This window comes from Myxine glutinosa, chromosome 2, assembly GCF_964187855.1.
Source record: "Myxine glutinosa chromosome 2, kmMyxGlut1.1, whole genome shotgun sequence".
NCBI classification, from domain to species: Eukaryota; Metazoa; Chordata; class Myxini; order Myxiniformes; family Myxinidae; genus Myxine; species Myxine glutinosa.
The window spans coordinates 11561313-11580990 of NC_136262.1; the positions used below are offsets into that span (position 1 = coordinate 11561313).

Genomic DNA, 19678 nt, shown 5'->3' on the forward strand with positions numbered 1-19678 from the left:
ACATTAAAGACAACTATTTTCCACTACATATAGCCAGCAACCACAACCCCATACATTTGTCATGCATTCACTGCAATATTGGATTCAAGCAGGTGAGAGAAGCCAAGCTTTACATCTTGCAGTGGAAAAGCTGGGCAAATGGCCACAAGAAACACGAATGTCAACCTCATAACCATTCTTCATGATCGTTACCTCCACCCTCGAAGGTGGACTGAGGTTTTGTTTTCACACCTGTCAGTTTGCCTATCTCAAAAAAAAGTTGTGTATCTCTGTAAAAAAAAAAAGAAAAAAAAAAAGTGTAGCTCAAAAGGTTAGGGACACAAATAAAAGTTCGGAAACAACCTGGTGGACAGGTTGGTTATGTGGCAATGACTAATTGATTCGATTTTGGTGAAGATCCGGATATGGATACAATATATTTTTTAATTTAAGCGTGATTCTTCACCATTGAGAGAAAGGGGAAAAACGATGTATAGCAAATTAAAAAAATTAATGTTTTAGCGCTTGAGCCTCGATTATGTATTAAAAAAAAGTTTTAGACAGATTGGGACAAAACGAAGTGGTTGAGTTGAATGGGTGACAAAAACAAGACGATTCGATTTTGGTTCAGGTACAGATGCAATTCCGGCCCATCAGTGGGATACAAAACATAAACTGTTCAGCCTGGCAGAGGTATGCGCTCTCCCGAGTGAGTACCGTTGTAGTTTTTTCAGGAAAAGCTTGCCACCAATCTGGTGCGTACAAATAGGCAGAGCCCACTCAACGTTCAGGAGCATTTGGAAGGCTTTTTTGAATTTTGGAGTACAGCAATACCCCGGCCTACGTAATTAATTGGTTCCATAAGCCGTGACGTAACTCGGTTTTTGACATAAACCGGGCGTAATGCCTTAAAAATGCCTGAAAATGAAGACAAACACCGTAACCATGCAGCATTGATGTTAAGCACTGCCTGGTAGATGTTATAGTTTTTCCAAAACTGCCGGATGTTGATGCCTTCCTCCTCCGACGTTGCATCGACAGCCTGACGAAGAGTGTGGCGGAGATAGTAGCGCTTAAAAAGCGCCATCGCACCCTGGTCCATAGGCTGGATGAGCGATGTGGTGTTGGGTGGCAAGTACACCACCTTCGCATTGGGGTTGAAATCACAGAGGTTAGTGGGATGGCCAGGTGCATTGTCCAAAATCAGCAGCAATTTAAAATGAATTTTCTTCTCTCGACAATAGCTCTTGACAGCCGGGATGAAATGATTGATGAACCATTCTTCAAAAATTATGACGGTTACCCATGCCTTCATATTATTCATCCAAATGACGGGAAGAGATGCCTTCGGGATGTTCTTAAGTGCCCGGGGGTTCGCCGCATGATACACCAAGAGCGGCTTCAGCTTGAAGTCGCCGGTGCAATTACCCCCAAGCATTAGTGTTAGCCTGGCATGGTCTTCTCCTCCTTCGAGATAAAGGATCTGTCGGGCATCCTCTTCCAAAAAAGGCCCGTTTCGTCGACGTTGAAGATCTGCTCGGGCAAGAATTCCTCGTCCTCAATGATCTTCTTCAATGTGGCAGGAAATTCCTCGGCAGCTACGGTGTCGGCAGCTGCGGCTTCGCCCTGAATCTTGACGTTGTGCAAGCTGAAGCGCCGTTTAAAGCGTGCAAATCATCCAGAGCTTGCAACAAAGGTTGTGTCCTTATCCTCCGGGTACTTCTTCAGAAGATCCTGGAACAAAGACTTCGCCTTCTCCTGTATCAGCAGCTGGCTCGTTGGTATGCGTTCGTATTGGTATGCGTTGGTATTATGATGTAGGAGTGATGTGAAGTCGCACATAATGACGTTCGCTGAACTGAAATTTACTCTAGAAGAGTGGCGTAAAGTCACACATAATGACGTTCGCTGAACTGAAATTTACTCTAGAAGAGTGGCGTAAAGTCGGATTTGACGTCGGTCGAAATGGCGTAAAACGGGGTATTGCTGTATATTGTAAAGGTGGCAATCCCAAGATGGGGAAAAAACTGCCAAAACTTCACGCTGCCAAAACAAAGTATTTAAATAGTGAAAAACAGTATGGCACTGGAAAGATAGCTTAGATAGTGTCTTTGGTGAAAAGGAAGGCAGACCCCCCAAACAAATTACAAATTCCTGCTCTAATCTACATGAGACACGACATCGGCATTGTGCTCCCAGCAATGATGTAAACCGGCAGCCATGTGCTGCTCACGAACGAAATGATCAATTAACTGGCAATGGCTGCAAAACTGTTCCAAGAAAATAACGATGCAAAAAAGTACAGATACATTCAAAGTAGACCTCCCCCATGCCAAATAAATAACTAACATCCTCCAATGCGGCATTGCCGGGGCACCTACGGCGCCCGGTTATACTGCCGTGCAGCACATAGAGACGGTATTGGGAGGGAGAGGTGTACAATAATTGATTGATTAATTGTGTAATTAAAATCAACAAATAGAAATCGTAAAATAATTTATTAATCAATTGGCTAAAAGCATACCTCAACCACTAGTGTTTCATCCAAAGCTGTAACCTTTTGAAAATAAATTAAATGGGTCATTTATCAAAAAAAAAAATTAATTGATTAATTGATTAACCAATAAATATATAATGAATCGATTAATTAATTAATTAATCAATAAATCAAAAATATCCTTTATAGCCACATCACTTGGTCACTGTCATGCCCAAATATCAACTTCCCAGCTCAAAAGGTGCCTGAGATATTGCCCAGATGAGAAAGAAAATAAATAAGTGATTAATAATGAAAATAAATAAATAATAATCGAAAAGTAATTAAATTATTAATCATTTGGCTAATAGAATACCGAAACCACCACCGTTTCATCCAAATCTGTAACTGAAAAGAATAATTAAGTCATTAATCAAATAATTAAATAATTAATCGATCAATTGATTAATTCCATAAATCATGAATCCCCTTTTCAGCCAAACCACGTCGTCATTCTCATGTCCAAATACCAGCTTCCAAGCTCAAAATGTGCCTAAGATAATTGCCCTGATGAGAAAGGAAATAAATAAGAACTTAATAAATCGCTAATAATTAAAAAAACGAATCAATTAAATGATTAATCAAAAAACGAAAAAATACTGTTTTTGCGAAAGCACTTGCTCATTATTGTGCCGAAGTTTCAGCTTCCTAGCTCAAAGGATGGCTGAGATATTGCCCGGACATACAAACAAACAAGAAACCGGAGAGAAAACTGAGCACTCCTTCGGTGCCCGGCGATGATGTCAGGCAGCGCTTGGAGATAGCATGGGAAAGGAGCGGTGTACAATAGTTGTTTACATATTGGGATTGAGCATGCACTCATGCAGATATTGCACACTCCTGTTCCTCCTACCTTTCCTCTTTTTCTCGCCGCTCCCTCTCTTTTTCCTTTACGTATGCTGGCCTACTGCAGTGATATAGCATCAAGTGTGTCAAAAGACAGGGAGAAATGAAAGAGGGGAGAATAAAACATGTAAATGTGAGAATGAAAGTGCAGCAAAGTAAGTAATTAAGGAGAGAGGAAAGAGGGCAAATAAATGTTATTAACGATGAAGATTATGAAAGATGTGAATTTTTGTTCCAATTTTAGTGATCCACATATAATTGAAGTCCCTCTTCATAATGTGAAGCAAGTCATGACATATCCTGATATGAACACAAATAAACTTTTTTAAAAAGCATTGCATCGACTTCCACTAAAGGAGATGGAAAGTATTGATATTGTTACAGACGCGGTTGTGGATGTTGGTTTACCGAGCGGTTTGGTATGACCGCGTCTGCACAGTTTACCCGATTATACTCGAACGTTGGCCGAGTCGCGCTACGCTAAATCAATTGAGGAAAGGACACAACGGCTGGGTTAAATGACACGACACCAGGGGTACAGTTCTCAAGACCTCCGGAGGAGGTTATAATATTTCGGAACGTTGAGATTACAAGGACGAGAGAGACAGCATAGGAAGGTAGGCACTTAAATACGGTCTTATAGTAGCCCCGACAGACGACAGATAAACAGGACAAAACTGACTCACACAGGGATTGATGGCAAGGAAGGGCAGGTAGTCGAGGCTCAAGGTGCACCTTGGCTCAGGGGCAGAATCGACCCGGTCCGGTCCAAAGATGCGGGGAGGTATCGTCGCGCTGGAGGTGGCGTCCTTTTCTCTCCGTAGTTCCGGCGCATCTGACCTCACATCCGGTAAGTCGCTGCGTATATCCAGCGGGGAGTGACACGCCCTCGGCTCGTTAGCTCCGCCCCAGATGGAATCGGCCCGTTGCTTCTTATTGGGTGCGGGGGGTTACCGGCTCCGCCCTTGACGAGGGGCCGACAGTCAGCCCCTTCGTGGTAACCCCGTCGGCGCACATGGGCAATGGCGGCTAACCAAGCCGGTGTGAGGACGCACACTCCCCGCGCGCTGTTGTTGTAGTTGTTGTTGTTGTTGTTTCATGAGGAAGATGGGAGGAGGTATGGGGAGGTCCTAAACTCACTACTGGTGCCATACAATCACATTCTGGTGCAACGAAGAGTCAGAATTAATGGAAACGAGTCCTTAACTGACATAGACTAAGAATAACTAGCAAGAGGTCCTATAGTTGTCTACGTGAGATGCGGTGAACCTGGGCACGACAGTTAATGGGGGAAAAAGGGGAAGGTCGGTTCTACAGAGTGTTGTTTACAGACAATGGGACTAGGGAATGGGGGATTGGGGATAGTTGGGGAGTATTGGGGAAATAGGGGAATATTTACAAGCGGATATGGAGGCCAAATCCCATATCCGCAACATTGCACCCTTCTCTACCCTCGGGGCGGCCCGACCCGATAAATTTTTACCTATTTTAGTGTGGCACTCAGATGTAGTTCCCTCTACTATTAACTCTACCCTGAGTGCGACAGTTTTACAGATATTCACAAATGAGTAAATATGTCCCCCTGCGACGTTGCACCCTTCTCCTCACAGAAACACACCCACAGGATAACCGAATCGCGGAAATAATTCGCAAACTAAACATACAGCCGGTAGGGAGCATTATTTACAAGACTACGCTGATATTTACACTACGATCCAGGACCTGTTTTTGGAGGAACACATGCAGATGTTATGCATAGAGAGAGCACGCATGCCAGCATCGATACACCAACCCACGAGTGCTCTGTGGCCTTACGGCCTTTAATAATGTGCAGAGCACCCCTTCCAAGCACCAAAAGCACCACCCCATCATGTACAGTCAGCACCATCCGGTGCACCAATAAAGTGTTTATAAATCACCGGTGGTGTCGCAGCCGGCCGATGTTCTGCCGCTGGTCTTGCCTTCGTGTGGTGCACTTGGTGTTCTGGCTTCCTTCAAAAATAAAGAAAGGCGCCAACCGCGTCCATTTCTAGATTGTGGCCGTCTGGTGGCCAACTATTAGTGGTTCACCTGTATGGCATAGGTGCCACGTTGACCCATAGGTCCATCCACGGGTGGTGCTTGGCCGCAAAAGAACTGCGGTCCATTGTGGGTGGCCACCAAAATTGCAGTCCATATGGTGTATCGATCCCGGCAGCAAGCAGCGAAAGTGCAGGCCCACAACTGCGGAGCCAGCACCTCTCTCTCCTCTCTCTCTGCCCCAAAGCCAGACCCTCGGAGGTGGGAGACAAAAGAAGAAGACAAGTGAGTAAGGTGGTAAGGGCGCAAAAGTGCACGCAACATAAGGTAATGCACACTGGGGGCACATGGGAACCAGGTGAGACAGGTACGTTCCTACCGTACGCCCCCCCCCCCACCAGGTAACCTACATGGCCCCTCCCTTACCCCTTACTGTATCCACAAAACACAACACTACCCATAAACATCTATTTTACAAATCAACAAACGTCACTACTGTCTTCCCCGTTCCTCCCATAAACCAAATTCGTCTTCTCTCCCTCCTAACCAATCAAATTTGCCATTTTCAACTCTCATCAAAATTTGCCATCTCCAACTGAACATCAAAATTTGCCATTACCAATTCATCATCAGTCCCTCCTAAGGAGGGAGAGATGGAATCACCCCAATGTCTCATCCACGTCGTGATGCGTCTCACAAATCCAACAGCAAACCTTACTTCCTGCAACACAAAACAAATAAAACACAGGTGTGGAGTCATCATCATCACCACAGGTAAGTGGCTGCGTATGGTGCGACAGGCTCATCAATCCTAACTATTTCCTAAATGACTTTAACAACTTTACATTACCCGGGGTCTTTCCCTGCCAAACCATTGGCCCTCTTACACTATGGGTTCTAAAAACCAATTCCCATTGACCAAACTGTGGTGCTTTTCAATTTGGGGTCTCACTCCCCCGATTCATCTCCCGGTGCCCTCGCACAATTTCTGGGCTGTGGCGTGTACCTCTCCCAGCGGGTCTACCCACCTGCACACCTCCACCACTGCAGTTGCCTCCGAGCTTACCTGCTCCTTACCCTAACCTAACTACCTGGGGAAGGCCCTCTGGCGCTCTCCCCACTCGGTGCCCTCTCTGGCACTGGGCTACCCGATCCACACCCGGGATCCTCAGGCACCCACTGACACTAACGGCTCCCAGAGCCCACCTACGGGCTCACCTGGCCGACATCCTCACAGTGGTGGAGTGCCCAACCAACTACACACACTAACAGGCTACACGCCCAGCCATTTCCACAACACTAATGCACCCATCCACAATACCATTCTGCAACCGCACCACAAATGCCAATATCCAACCACAATTTACCTATACCCTCTACCTAACACTTACACTACCCGCCCCGGGTACTCGTGAAAGGGGTCCACTCTTCCCCCATCCACACCTTCGCACCATGCACACCACTCCGTACCACTTACTCCAACTCTCTCCACACACCTGTACCTGCACACCTGTGCTCTCACACCTGGTGCCACCTGCACCCTTCTCTCCCCAAGCGCATTCGCGCTGATCCACAACACTCATTACTCACACACTGCTCCACACACCTGTCCAGTTGCACACCTGTGCAATCACACCTGTTCAATTCTCACACACACGGCATCATCTCAGCTAACTACTCCCTTCTGAAACTTGCGCTTCCCAGTCGTCCCTTTAAACTATTGCGCTCCCTCGTCATTATCATCCATACTAATCTACCTGCGTCCCCACTACAGGTATCAGTCACTAACTAAACTTAACGTCACCTAATGTCATCTTCGCTAGATCCCTATCAATATCCTAACCCACCCGGGCTAGTTTTCACTGCCATCAACCCCATAAGCTATTGCTCCTTTGCCCCCACCATGGGAAGGGTGGCAGGGATGCCACCCTTACCCACCGGGCCCATCGCTCATCAATCCCCCAGTCCTCTGGCACTAATAAGCCCCCCTTATTCAGAGGTACTGGGTCCCGCCTCGGCATCTAAAGCCGAGGCAATCCACGGGGGCGCCTGCTCGCCGGTGTAAGGTCTTATCCGGTCGGCGTGGACGATCCGAGGGAGGGCTCGTGGCCCCATTTTGATCTTAATGACCACGTCACAGATTTGCGACAGGACGACTCCTGGGCCTTGCCAGGGGGAGGTGAGTTTTGGGCACCTTCCCTTCCGTCTCCGGGGATTAAAGAACCAAATCTTCATCCCCGGAGCGTATTGACTCCCCTGGCTCCGGTCGTCGTACCTGCGCTTCATCTTTTCCCCCGCCAGATGGAGTTGGCGGCGGGCGAAGGCATGGACTAGCTCCATGCCTTCTTCTAGGTGACGTGCGTACCCCTCCCTCGGCGGGTTAACCACTGTGTCTGGCACGGGACCGCATAGCAAGTCGGCGGGAGCCCGCAACTCCCGCCCATACATAAGCAACGCTGGACTGCATGCGGTGGCCCCGTGCTGGCTGGTTCGGTAGGCCATGAGCAAATAAGGGAGATGTTCGTCCCAGTCATCCTGACGGGTGGCGGTGAACAGTGCCAGTTGTTGGATTAGAGTTCGGTTAAATCTTTCCACCATCCCGTCAGATTGAGGTCTTAAAGGCGTTGTCCTGGTTTTCCGAATTGACAGGAGACTGCACACATCTTTTAGCAATTTGCTCTCAAAATTTCGTCCCTGGTCGGTGTGCAACTCCTGTGGAATCCCATGCCGGCACACAAATCCTTCCACGAAGGCCTGCGCTACCACCCCTGCTTCTTGGTTGGGGAGGGTGTAGGCCTCCGGCCACTTGGTGAAGTAGTCCATCACAACGAGGATGTACTTATTACCTAGGCGGGTGCGGGGTAGTGGGCCTAGGATATCCATGGCCACCCGCTCTAGGGGGGCCCCCACCTGGTGTAATTGAAGGGGGGCCCTCATCCTCCGTGCTGGTCCCTTTTTGGCAGTACAGGCGTCGCATCTCCGACACCAGTCCTGTATGTCGCGCCCCATATTCACCCAATAAAACCTCCGGCGTACCCGCGATGTCGTCTTTGTCCTGCCCAAATGGCCGCCGGGGCGGGTACCATGCACCTGTTGCAATATATCGGTCTTAAATTTGTTTGGGACTACCACCAGCCAGGAAGTTTTATCAGAGGGAACCTCCACCCACTTGCGATACAAGATGTTATCCTTCAATTCCAGGGTTTTCCACTGAGCCCAATATGCCTTTGTTTGCGCCCCGAGGGGGGTGATCTCTTCCCCATTAGGTCTTTGCCCCAATTTGACCCAATTGAACACTGGCCCCAGGACAGGATCCTCCTGCTGGGCCGTGCTCCATGCCAAAGTTCCGAATTCCTCATCTGCGGTTAGTGGCAAAATTGGCCCTCTCACCCGGGTTGCCCGGACAACGAGGGTCGGGTCCGAATCGCCCAATTGTTCCCTCTCCTCGTGTCTCGCACAAAATTTGCGGTTTCCCCCCAGACAAGGACGCCGAGAGAGTGCGTCCGCATTACCATGGGCCTTCCCGGCCCTATGGGCCACATCAAAATCGTACTGCTGCAACTTTTCCAACCACCTTGCAATTTGGCCCTCTGGTTCCTTGAACCGAAGGAGCCATTGCAAGGAGGAATGGTCAGTTCTAACCAAAAATTTCCGCCCGTACAAGTACGGGTGGAAATGGTTCATGGCAGCCAGCATAGCCAATAACTCTTTGCGAGTGACGCAATAATTTCTCTCGGGCCTACTTAAGGCCCGACTATAATAACCAATCACTCTCTTCACGCCCTCCTGTGTCTGAGACAAAACTGCGCCCAATCCTTCCTGGCTCGCATCCGTGTCCAGGGTAAATGCCCCGTTGCTAGTGGGGTACGCTAGAAGGGGTGCGGATGTCAGACACCCCTTCAATTTTTGGAAGGCCTCGTGGCACTCCCGTGTCCAATTAAATCGCGTCCCCTTCTCCGTAAGCCGGTGGAGGGGACAGGCCAACTCCGCAAATTTCGCCACAAAGCGCCGGTAGTAGGAGCAGAGTCCCAAAAATCCCCGCACCTCTTTGATGGTACGTGGTGCGGGCCACTCCTCTACCGCTTTAATTTTGTCTGGGTCCGTTTTTACCCCCTCGCGGCCGATCACGTGACCTAGATAGGCCACCTCTCTTGCAAACAAAGTGCACTTACTCGGGTTCAGCTTCAACCCTGCCTGTCTGAGGCACCCGAACACCTGGTCCAAATTAGCTACTGCCTGGGGGAACGTTTGGGCATGTACCAGGACGTCATCCAGGTACACCAGGCATGATTGCCATGGCATGCCGCCCAGTACATGCTCCATCAATCTTTCAAAGGTGGCGGGGGCGTTACACAAACCAAACGGCATCACAGTAAACTGATACAGTCCCTTACCTGTGGAAAATGCCGTTTTCTCCTTCCCTGCCCTATCCATCTCCACCTGCCAATACCCACTCTTGAGGTCCAAAGTTGAAAACCAATTTGAGCCCGCAACGGCATCGAGGGTGTCATCAATCCTTGGCAGGGGATATGAGTCCTTGAGTGTCACGTTGTTTAGCTGGCGATAGTCCACGCAGAACCGCGTGGTCCCATCCTTCTTTTTGACCAGCACAACAGGTGACATCCAAGGACTTCCCGAGGGCTCGATCACGCCTGCGTCGAGCATTTTTTCAACCTGCTCGTCAGCTTCCGCCCTCTTGCTCCAAGGGAGCCGTCGGGCGGCCTGACGAATAGGCCGGGCCTCACCGGTGTGGATCTGATGTTTCACCAGGCCCGTACGTCCAATATCCTCGGTGGACAGGGAGAAGAGGTCCAAATGGGACCCAACCAGTTTGTGTAAGGCCTCCCTCTGGGTACCTCCCAACTCTACGCTACTACGATTTACCATCTCGCAAATGGGATCGGGCCAATTCCTACTTCTTATTGAAGGCTCCCCCCGGGGTCGGCTCGGCTGGACGTTCTCGCCCCTCACTGTCGCGACTTCCTCAACTGGGGTGCAGCCAGCTACCCTCGTGCCCCTTACTATAGTGCGTGGTTCTGTACTCATATTTATTACTCGGACGGCCACTACCGGTCCGTCCGTTTTTACAAGGGTGCGGCCCACGATTAAACCCGGTATGGACTGCGCTGCCACCGGTTCGACCAGGCCGCAGGACTCCTGCCATGTTGGGCGAGCTGCCCACCGGGCCGGCACTATCGCCTCGGCCCTTGGGGGGATGGTCACGGCCTCGGAAGCCTCCAGCTCCGCTCTCTCGGCCGTGCTCACTCCCCCCTAACGGCAGCTCTTCTACTCCCACCTGCAGGATCCCCCGGCACAAGTCGATTTTACAACCGCTGGCAGTCAACAAATCCAACCCTATTAAACATGGGTCGCACACCTCCGCCACCCAAACATCTATCTCCCTCCTTACCGACCCTAACTTGAGGGTCACAGAACCACGCCCTATGATCGGGGCCGTTACCCCAGTAGCAAGTTGCAAACTATAATTTTGCAGGCGCTGGATCTTATCCCAGCCACCTGCGCTCGAATCAAGGACCACAGGGCTGATGATCGTGGCGCTAGCTCCTGTGTCCACTACGGCGTCTACCCCCACGCCGGCAATTTTGCATCTGATTGTCAGGCTACCGGTTCCAATTTGGCCACAATAAATGACCTGTCGCGTCAATGAGGGCTCTCCTCCATCCTCTTCTGCCGAACACCGCCCTAGGTGCCCGACACCTTCTAGTTTCCCAGGGTCTGGCGGGGGGGTGTCTGGGGTCGGCTAACCCGCTCCACCCTGGGCGGAGTTGAGGACCTCAACCGCTGGGGATCATCCTGGCGCGTGGCTCGACAGTGCCGCGCCAGGTGACCCAGACGGTTGCAAGTATAGCACCTCACCTGGTAAGGTGCTTGTCTCCGGAATTCCAAATTCCCCCCCCTGTAGGTCCGAATTGGATTACCCGCTCGTGGTCCACCGCGGGCCACCTCCGGGGCCGCCTGCCATGGTCCAGGTCCCGCCAGGCGCTGGTCCACCAGCCTCCGGACCATGCCCGCCAGGTCAGGACTCACCTCGGGGGTGGGCCCCCTAAGGGGTCCGCCCTCCACCGGGGGTCCCACCTGGCGGACCGCCATTGCGAGACGCTCGCCCGCCCGGGCCAGGGGCCTCGCTGCTTCCCAACGGGCCGCAGCATCAGCCGCCTGGCTCAGAGTCTGCGGGCGCCACATGGCGAGCTGTTGCCGGAGCTCAATATCCGGGAGGGCCTGGATAAAATGGTCCAGCGCCAGGCTTTCCCGGGAATCCGCTGCCATGCTAGCATGTGCGATCCCCACTGCGCGGCGAATGTCGTGGGCAAGTTCCCCGATGGCTTCCTGGGGCTTGCGTTTTCGCAGCGCGAGCTGAGCTTTAACAAGCTCGCTCTGCTGTTCAATGCCGAATCGATTAATTAGGGCGTCGCGGAGGGCTGGCAGGGTGAGAGCACCCGCTGGTAATGCCGTCAGCACCTCCGCCGCCGCGCCGCGCAATGCGGCCACCAGGTGTACTCCACCTTCGTCCTCACCCCAACCGTTGCCCTTACACACACAGTCAAACTGCGCCAGGTACGCGCGTAGATCACTCTTGCCGTCATACGGCGCGAGTGGGACCTTGTGGGACCACCTCGTATGCGAGTCGTTTCCCGCCTGCCGGACCCCGTGCGTCGCCCCTTGCGGGGTCAGCGCGGGGCCGAACCGGCCGGGCCCCCACAGTACATTACCCCCAAGGGGCTCTCGTGCCTCCCCGGTCCCTCCAACAACTACCCCTGTTGGTGTCGATGCATGGGTCACACCTCCGCAACCCGCTACCCATTCCATACCACCACAACCTTGCTCACCCACACCTCTCGTTCCATACCCTCCGGACCAGCCATACACCTCACTCTTGGCCTCTCACGAACATCCGGGTCTATCTCGACCCCCAAGCTTATTAAATCACCTGGCGCATCATACGCACGACCATATTGGTCACCACTTACACCGGGTCCTCTTTCTCTTCGCTTCTCCTCCATCACCTGCGAATCCCTCATCCGGTTAATGAGCACATCATCACGATCCGAACACAGACTTTGGACCAATTATTTTACCTCCTCCTTTATCTCTTTCTTATCCTCTCTCCGTCGCTTCTTAATTTCGCTCACCCCTTCTTCCACTTCTTCTAATTTCTGCTTCACCTCCTTCATCTCCTCGTGCGCCCCTTTTAGTTCTTCCTCTAACTCCACTTTATTTTTTTCTATGTGCTCCCGCACCTCCCGCTCTTTAACCTCCATCACCTCTACCACCTTGTTCATTTTCCTCGTCAAGTCCTCATGTACCGTCTGACACTCTTTTTTAATTACCCCGACGTCCTTTTTCATCTCCTTCTGTGTCGATTTTAAACCCTCTATTACCGCTGTGTTCTTCTTTACCTGGTCCCCCAACTCCTTTTGTCCCACTGTCAGTTGTTCTACTCCCAGCGTCAACTCCTCTATACCCCCTTGCAATTTTACAGTCCCCTTTCTCACCTCCTTCTCCATGCGCTCCTTACAGTGCCTCACCTCCTCGCGCACTCCTCCGACCTCCTCACTCACACCTCTTCTGATCTCCTCTCCCATCACTTGCATCTCCTGCCCAGATGCCACCCTCATCTGCTCCATTTCCTCCCTGTGAGCATCCAGTTTGGTTTCCACCCCCATTCTGACCCCCTCTATCTGCTGCCCCATTTGTTTAACTTCCCTTTCCGCTTGGTCCCTCATGTCCCTCAATTTGCCTTCCATACTGTTTTCTAACCCCTCTAACCCCTTTTGCATCCCTTCCATTTGATTCTCTTGAGCGGCCATTCTGTTTTCTACCCCCATTAACCCCTCCTGTATTTCCCCTAATCTATTGTCTAATCCCTCTATTCTACTCCCTAACCCCCCGATCTGGGCCCCCATGTCCTCCCTCAATTTTTTTTTTTTTTTTTTTGTATACTGAATCGAGGCTCGTGAAAGAGCTAACATTTACTTCACAAACAAATCAACCAGACAAACAAAATATATAAAAAGCGGGAGCGGAAAACAAGATGGGGAGAGAAGGTGAAGCACACAAACACAACATTTGAGAGCAGGGAGATGTGTGGAAGGGAGAGGGCTTGGGGGGAGGAGGCATGGGAAGGGGGGCGAGGGGTGGAGGGAGAAGTATAAAACACAAGGACACCAATGACTTCCAGGACAGAAGTTGGTATTTCAAAAAAGTGGAATTAGGGTGAAATTAGCGGGGGTAGAAAAGATCAAGGTTTTGGATGGGGGAAGATAAGAGATGGTGGTGAACAGCTGTTTTAAAGACCTGGAGGGTGGAGTGGGATTGAAGAGAGTGAGGGAGTTTGTTCCAGAGGCGGGAGAAAAGAGGAATGAAGGAGTGAAGGTGAGCAGAGAGTCTTGATTTTGGCAGTTTGACCATAAGAGGGTTGCAGGCAGATCTTGTGCGACCTGTAGGAATATTTGCGGGACAGAGCCCAGAGAGAGCTGGGGGGGGCAAGGCCAGAGAGGAGTCGGTAGAAGATGGAAAGACCACCAACCTGCCTGCGGTGAGTGAGTGAGAGGCCCTTGGAGTTAGCTTCATCGCGGGAGATTCCAATGATTCTGAATGCTTTGGTTTCAACAGCGTGAAGACGAGCTAGGTGTGAGGCAGGAGCACCAGCCCAGAGGGGAGAGCAGTATTCCATTGAGCTGCGGATGAAAGCCTTGTATGTGGTGAGGAGCTCAGGTGTGCCAAGGAAGGACTTCGCACGACGGAGGATGCCCAGTCGGCGACTGGCTTTGGAGGCCAGATTTGAAATGTGGTTTTCCCAGGAAAGATCATGGCAGATAGTGAGACCCAAAAGCTTGAGTGACAGAACTTCTTGGAGAGGATTATTCAGAAAGTGGATGGGAGGGTTGTCCAGTCGGTCTTTTCGGAGAGACATCTCCGAAATTTCTCGCTATTGGACCCCATTTCGCCCCCCAATCGCTCACCCTGAGCTTCTATATTGTTTTTCAAACCTCCAATTTGGTCTCCCATTTGTTCCATAAGGGCCCTCATTTGCAGGAGGAAAAGGTTCAAATCCACCAGCGGCGCTACCACGGTCGCGGGCGCGGTCGCCGTGGCCATGTGCGAGGCGCCATTTTGTGCGTCTGCTACCCTCACTGCTTCGCTCTCCTCATGTCCCTCAATTTGGTCCTGGATCGACCCTGCCTCACTCTCTCCTACCGGAACCCAGCCGTCTTGGTCTGCCATAGCGCGACTTTCAAAATTCGGGTTTTTATTTTTTTTGTAAAACACAATTAAATTTCGTTGTTATAATTTCGAGCGTGTGAAACGCGCTCCGGATCGAATCCCACTTCCCGACACCAAATGTTACAGACGCGGTTGTGGATGTTGGTTTACCGAGCGGTTTGGTATGACCGCGTCTGCACAGTTTACCCGATTATACTCGAACGTTGGCCAAGTCGCGCTACGCTAAATCAATTGAGGAAAGGACACAACGGCTGGGTTAAATGACACGACACCAGGGGTACAGTTCTCAAGACCTCCGGAGGAGGTTATAATATTTCGGAACGTTGAGATTACAAGGACGAGAGAGACAGCATAGGAAGGTAGGCACTTAAATACGGTCTTATAGTAGCCCCGACAGACGACAGATAAACAGGACAAAACTGACTCACACAGGGATTGATGGCAAGGAAGGGCAGGTAGTCGAGGCTCAAGGTGCACCTTGGCTCAGGGGCAGAATCGACCCGGTCCGGTCCAAAGATGCGGGGAGGTATCGTCGCGCTGGAGGTGGCGTCCTTTTCTCTCCGTAGTTCCGGCGCATCTGACCTCACATCCGGTAAGTCGCTGCGTATATCCAGCGGGGAGTGACACGCCCTCGGCTCGTTAGCTCCGCCCCAGATGGAATCGGCCCGTTGCTTCTTATTGGGTGCGGGGGGTTACCGGCTCCGCCCTTGACGAGGGGCCGACAGTCAGCCCCTTCGTGGTAACCCCGTCGGCGCACATGGGCAATGGCGGCTAACCAAGCCGGTGTGAGGACGCACACTCCCCGCGCGCTGTTGTTGGAGTTGTTGTTGTTTCATGAGGAAGATGGGAGGAGGTATGGGGAGGTCCTAAACTCACTACTGGTGCCATACAATCACATTCTGGTGCAACGAAGAGTCAGAATTAATGGAAACGAGTCCTTAACTGACATAGACTAAGAATAACTAGCAAGAGGTCCTATAGTTGTCTACGTGAGATGCGGTGAACCTGGGCACGACAGTTAATGGGGGAAAAAGGGGAAGGTCGGTTCTACAGAGTGTTGTTTACAGACAATGGGACTAGGGAATGGGGGATTGGGGATAGTTGGGGAGTATTGGGGAAATAGGGGAATATTTACAAGCGGATATGGAGGCCAAATCCCATATCCGCAACAATATTTTTGACGATAATGATGTTCACATAAACTCCACAGTGACTTTCTGGATGACACGGAGTCTGCATTCAAATCACTAGTTTGTGTAAAATTATGTATTTGATGGGATGATTCGCAAACTAATCCTAAAATATACTTTAATAAATAGAGCTTGTGTGGCTGTAGCTATGTTGCCAATATTCACTCGCCGATTGGTCGTGAAACTGACCAATTGGGTGTGCCCATTTTCCCTTCACTTGTCGATTGGACGTGGCACTGACCAATTGGGTGTGCCCGTTTTTCCCCAGCATTGTTCGTGTTTTTGAAGGTGGGCCTCGTTGGGCACTCCTGCCTGGTGACAAACCATTAAGAACGAAAATAATTTAATTTAATTTAATGAGCATGTCTTTGCTTCCATAAAAAGTTATGGATTTAATGAACATGTCTGTGTCAGCAGAAAACGTCACCACAATAGACATCACAAGAGTTTGTTGCAAGCTTTGAATGTGATCGTGGAGAGTATGATATGTAATGATCAATAAAATTTCATTCAAAAATGACAGAAATTATAAAGTGTATTTCCAAGAACGTGCCGCAGCACATTGACCAGCGAAGGTGGGGCGAGAGGGGTACTCCCGCCCGAGGGGGTGTGGGGCAGGAATGCCCGATAGTATTGTAAATGAGCATGATAGTCATGAGATTGTAATGCTATATCAGTCATTATTAGCTAAACTAAGTGAAACAGAATTTGGTAATCCTTACTATAACTCACGCACCTGTGTGTGATTGTTGCTTCCGCCATCAAAGGTGGGTGGAGGTTATGTTTTCACCCCTGTCTGTCTGTTTGTCTGTCTGTCTGTTTGTTTGTTTGTTTGTTTCTGAACAGGATATATCAAAAACTTTATTCGGATCCAGCTAGTATAATTTTTTAAGTGATTCTTCACCATTGGGAGATAGGGCCAAAAACGATAAATAACACGATATCTCAAAAAGTTGTGGACGGATTTGGATGAAACGTGGTGGAGAGGTTGGGTGTGTGACAAGGAAGAAATTATTATATTTTGGTGAAGATCCGCATGTGGATCTCGAGAATTTTAAAAGTGATTCTTCACTATTGAGAGATAGGGCCAAAAACAATATATGTCATGATATTTCAAAACGTCATTTCAAAATGACGAATGACAAAACTTGGGGGATCAGTTGGTTAGGTGACAAGGACAAGCCAATTAGCTTTTGGTTTATGTCCGGATCCAGATCTGACCTATCAGTGGGATACAAAAAGTAAACTGTTCAGCCTGGCGGAGGTTTGCTCTCTACCGGGTGCCATTCTTGTTTGTGTGTGATTGTCGCACCACTCCTCCTACAGTTCTGGGCCAATTACCAGACTTGCTGTATGTATAGGATCAGCATGACCCAAATTAGTGCATACGGGTGTTTTTTTTTTAAATCTTTGCTGGTGGTCTTGCAGGGGGGCAAGGGGAGAGGTCGCAATTCTCTATGTAAATTTGTATCGTGCAGCGCCAATCCGGGTGGGAAACGGAAACGGATACAATTCCACCCTTTACAGAACAGTAATCCAGTCTACACGTTTTCCAGTGCAGTGAGATTTTTGAATTACACACTTGGATAAGGATTATAACCTAACCCCCTGGCCCCTCCCTTAGGGAGCGGATGCCTTTATATTAAATTTAATTCTTTGAAACTTAAGACATGGTCGAATTTGTACAACCACATCAAATCAGAAGTTTAGAGTGTAAAAAACCACAACCATGGCATACTTGTATTTGTTTCGCTCCTCACGCTCAATGCGCTGCAAACGCTCCTCACGTTGCTGTCGGCGGCGTTCTCGCTCCGCAGCCAGAGACTCTTGATGCTGTTTGTAAGAAGAGCTGAGTAGGCCAGCATTGCCGGGGCTTCCTACCACCCCTGGTCCAGCACATCCTGTGACCCCTTGTCCCACACTTCCTGTGACCCCTGGTCCCACACTGGATTGAAATAATGCAACAAAGCATGAACATTATCATCAAGAAAATACATGCTGTACACAAAACATTAGGTGTATAACGCAACAACATTTTTGAAAAGCTGCTCAAAACCGCCGGTGGTAAGTACACCCCATACAGAGTCAAGGCTCATGGAAGATCCAGAACACTGAAAGGATCAGGATGCAACAGAACAAAAGGAACAGTATAGAGAGGGGGGGGGGGGGGGGACACCAACAACAGTGTTGAAAGACAAAATACAGAACGACCCAAAAAGTGTAGGCCCTGGGAAAGGTTTAATAACCTTCATGGTTTTCATTCAATTTGTTTAATTTTTCAGGAAGTCTGAACTGAGTTAAGGGAAAGTTTATTTGCCAGGTTTGTCGAATCAGTGACATTCACATGCCATGTCGTGGACACCTGAAGAAAAGCCATTTTCTGCAGAAAAATATTTGCGGACAAATTCGGTGTTGCAGACAAGGTGCCTGTTGCAGTCATGTGAAAAAGTAAGTACACCCCATGTAAAGTTTTGACTTTTACAACATATTTCAACATACAGCTATTTGATCTTCATTTAAACAATATTGATAAAGGTGATATAATATAACAAATATCATGGAACATTTACATTTTGTAGTCCATTGTATAATTTAAATAAACATAAATGCAAATTTCTCATGAGGAAAAAGTAAGTACACCCCAACATTTATCACTACTTCAAATACCTAAAATCAGAATCAGGTGCACCAACTCAGGAGCAAATGATTAGAACATCGTTAGAGAGGATCTTGGAGGAACCTGTCTTATTTAAACCTCGGACATTTCGTTTGGTTTGCTCTTTGTTGTTAAAGTGTGCGGCATCACCAAGCCTAGATCAAAAGAGCTCTCTGAGGCCTTCAGAAAGAAGGTTATATATGCTGACGAGTCTGGGAAGGGATTTAAAAAGATCTCCAAACAATTTGAAATCAATCATTCGACTGTCCAAAAGATCATCTACAAGTGGAGAAGATTCGAAACAACTGCCAACTTGTTCAGGCCAGGCCGCCCCAGCAAGTTCAGCCCGAGAGCAGACCGCAAGATGCTGAAAGAAGTCTCCAAGAACCCCAGAATGTCATCACGAGATCTATAGGCAGCTCTCGCCACTGTTGATGTCAAAGTGCACGAGTCTACCATTAGAAAGAGGCTGCACAAATTTGATCTACATGGGAGGTGTGCCAGGAGGAAACCATTGCTGTCCAGAAAGAACATCAGGGCAAGACTAAAGTTTGCCAATGAACACCGAGGCAAAGACCAGCACTTCTGGAACAATGTGCTCTGGACAGATGAGTCAAAGGTAGAGCTATTTTGCCACAGTACCAGAAGACATGTTTGGCGAAAACCAAAGACAGCATTTGAACCTGACACGAAATGTAAAGCATGGTGGTGGAAATATTATGGTTTGGGGCAGCTTTGCTGCATCAGGGCCTGGGCAGCTCACCATCATAGAATCCACTATGAATTCTTCATTGTACAAGAGGGTGCTTGAGGATAATGTGAGGCCATCTGTCGGAAAGTTGAAGCTCAACCGAAGGTGGACCTTGCAACATGACAATGACCCTAAACATACCAGTAAATCCACCAAGGTATGGCTGAAAATAAAGAAATGGAGGGTTCTGGAATGGTCAAGTCAAAGCCCGAATCTAAATCCCATCGAGATGTTGTGGGGGGATTTGAAATGAGCTGTGTATGCAAGAAACCCCTCAAACATCGCACAGCTGAAAGAATTCTGCATGGAGGAGTGGGCCAAAATTTCTCCCAGTCGATGTCAGAGACTGGTAGACAGTTATAAGAAACGCCTACTTGAGGTTGTTTCTGCCAAAGGGGGCAATACCACCTATTAGAGCCAAGGGTGTACTTACTTTTTCCACATGCGAAATTTGC

General features: G+C 49.3%; 1 protein-coding gene across 3 annotated transcripts in view; it reads right to left on the bottom strand.

Moving 5' to 3' along the window:
* LOC137422041 (FH1/FH2 domain-containing protein 3) overlaps positions 1-19678 on the bottom strand; it is a 375404-nt gene that overhangs the window by 69940 nt on the left and 285786 nt on the right. For 2 of the 3 annotated variants that reach the window (XM_078772994.1, XM_078772993.1), the window contains exons 13-14: positions 17555-17761; positions 3369-3422 (exon numbers count right to left, since the gene is read on the bottom strand). In XM_078772994.1, the coding sequence (XP_078629120.1) occupies positions 3369-3422; positions 17555-17761 (261 nt within the window). The remainder of the gene's footprint in view (positions 1-3368; positions 3423-17554; positions 17762-19678) is intronic. The other variant, XM_068108729.2, reaches the window with a different exon arrangement.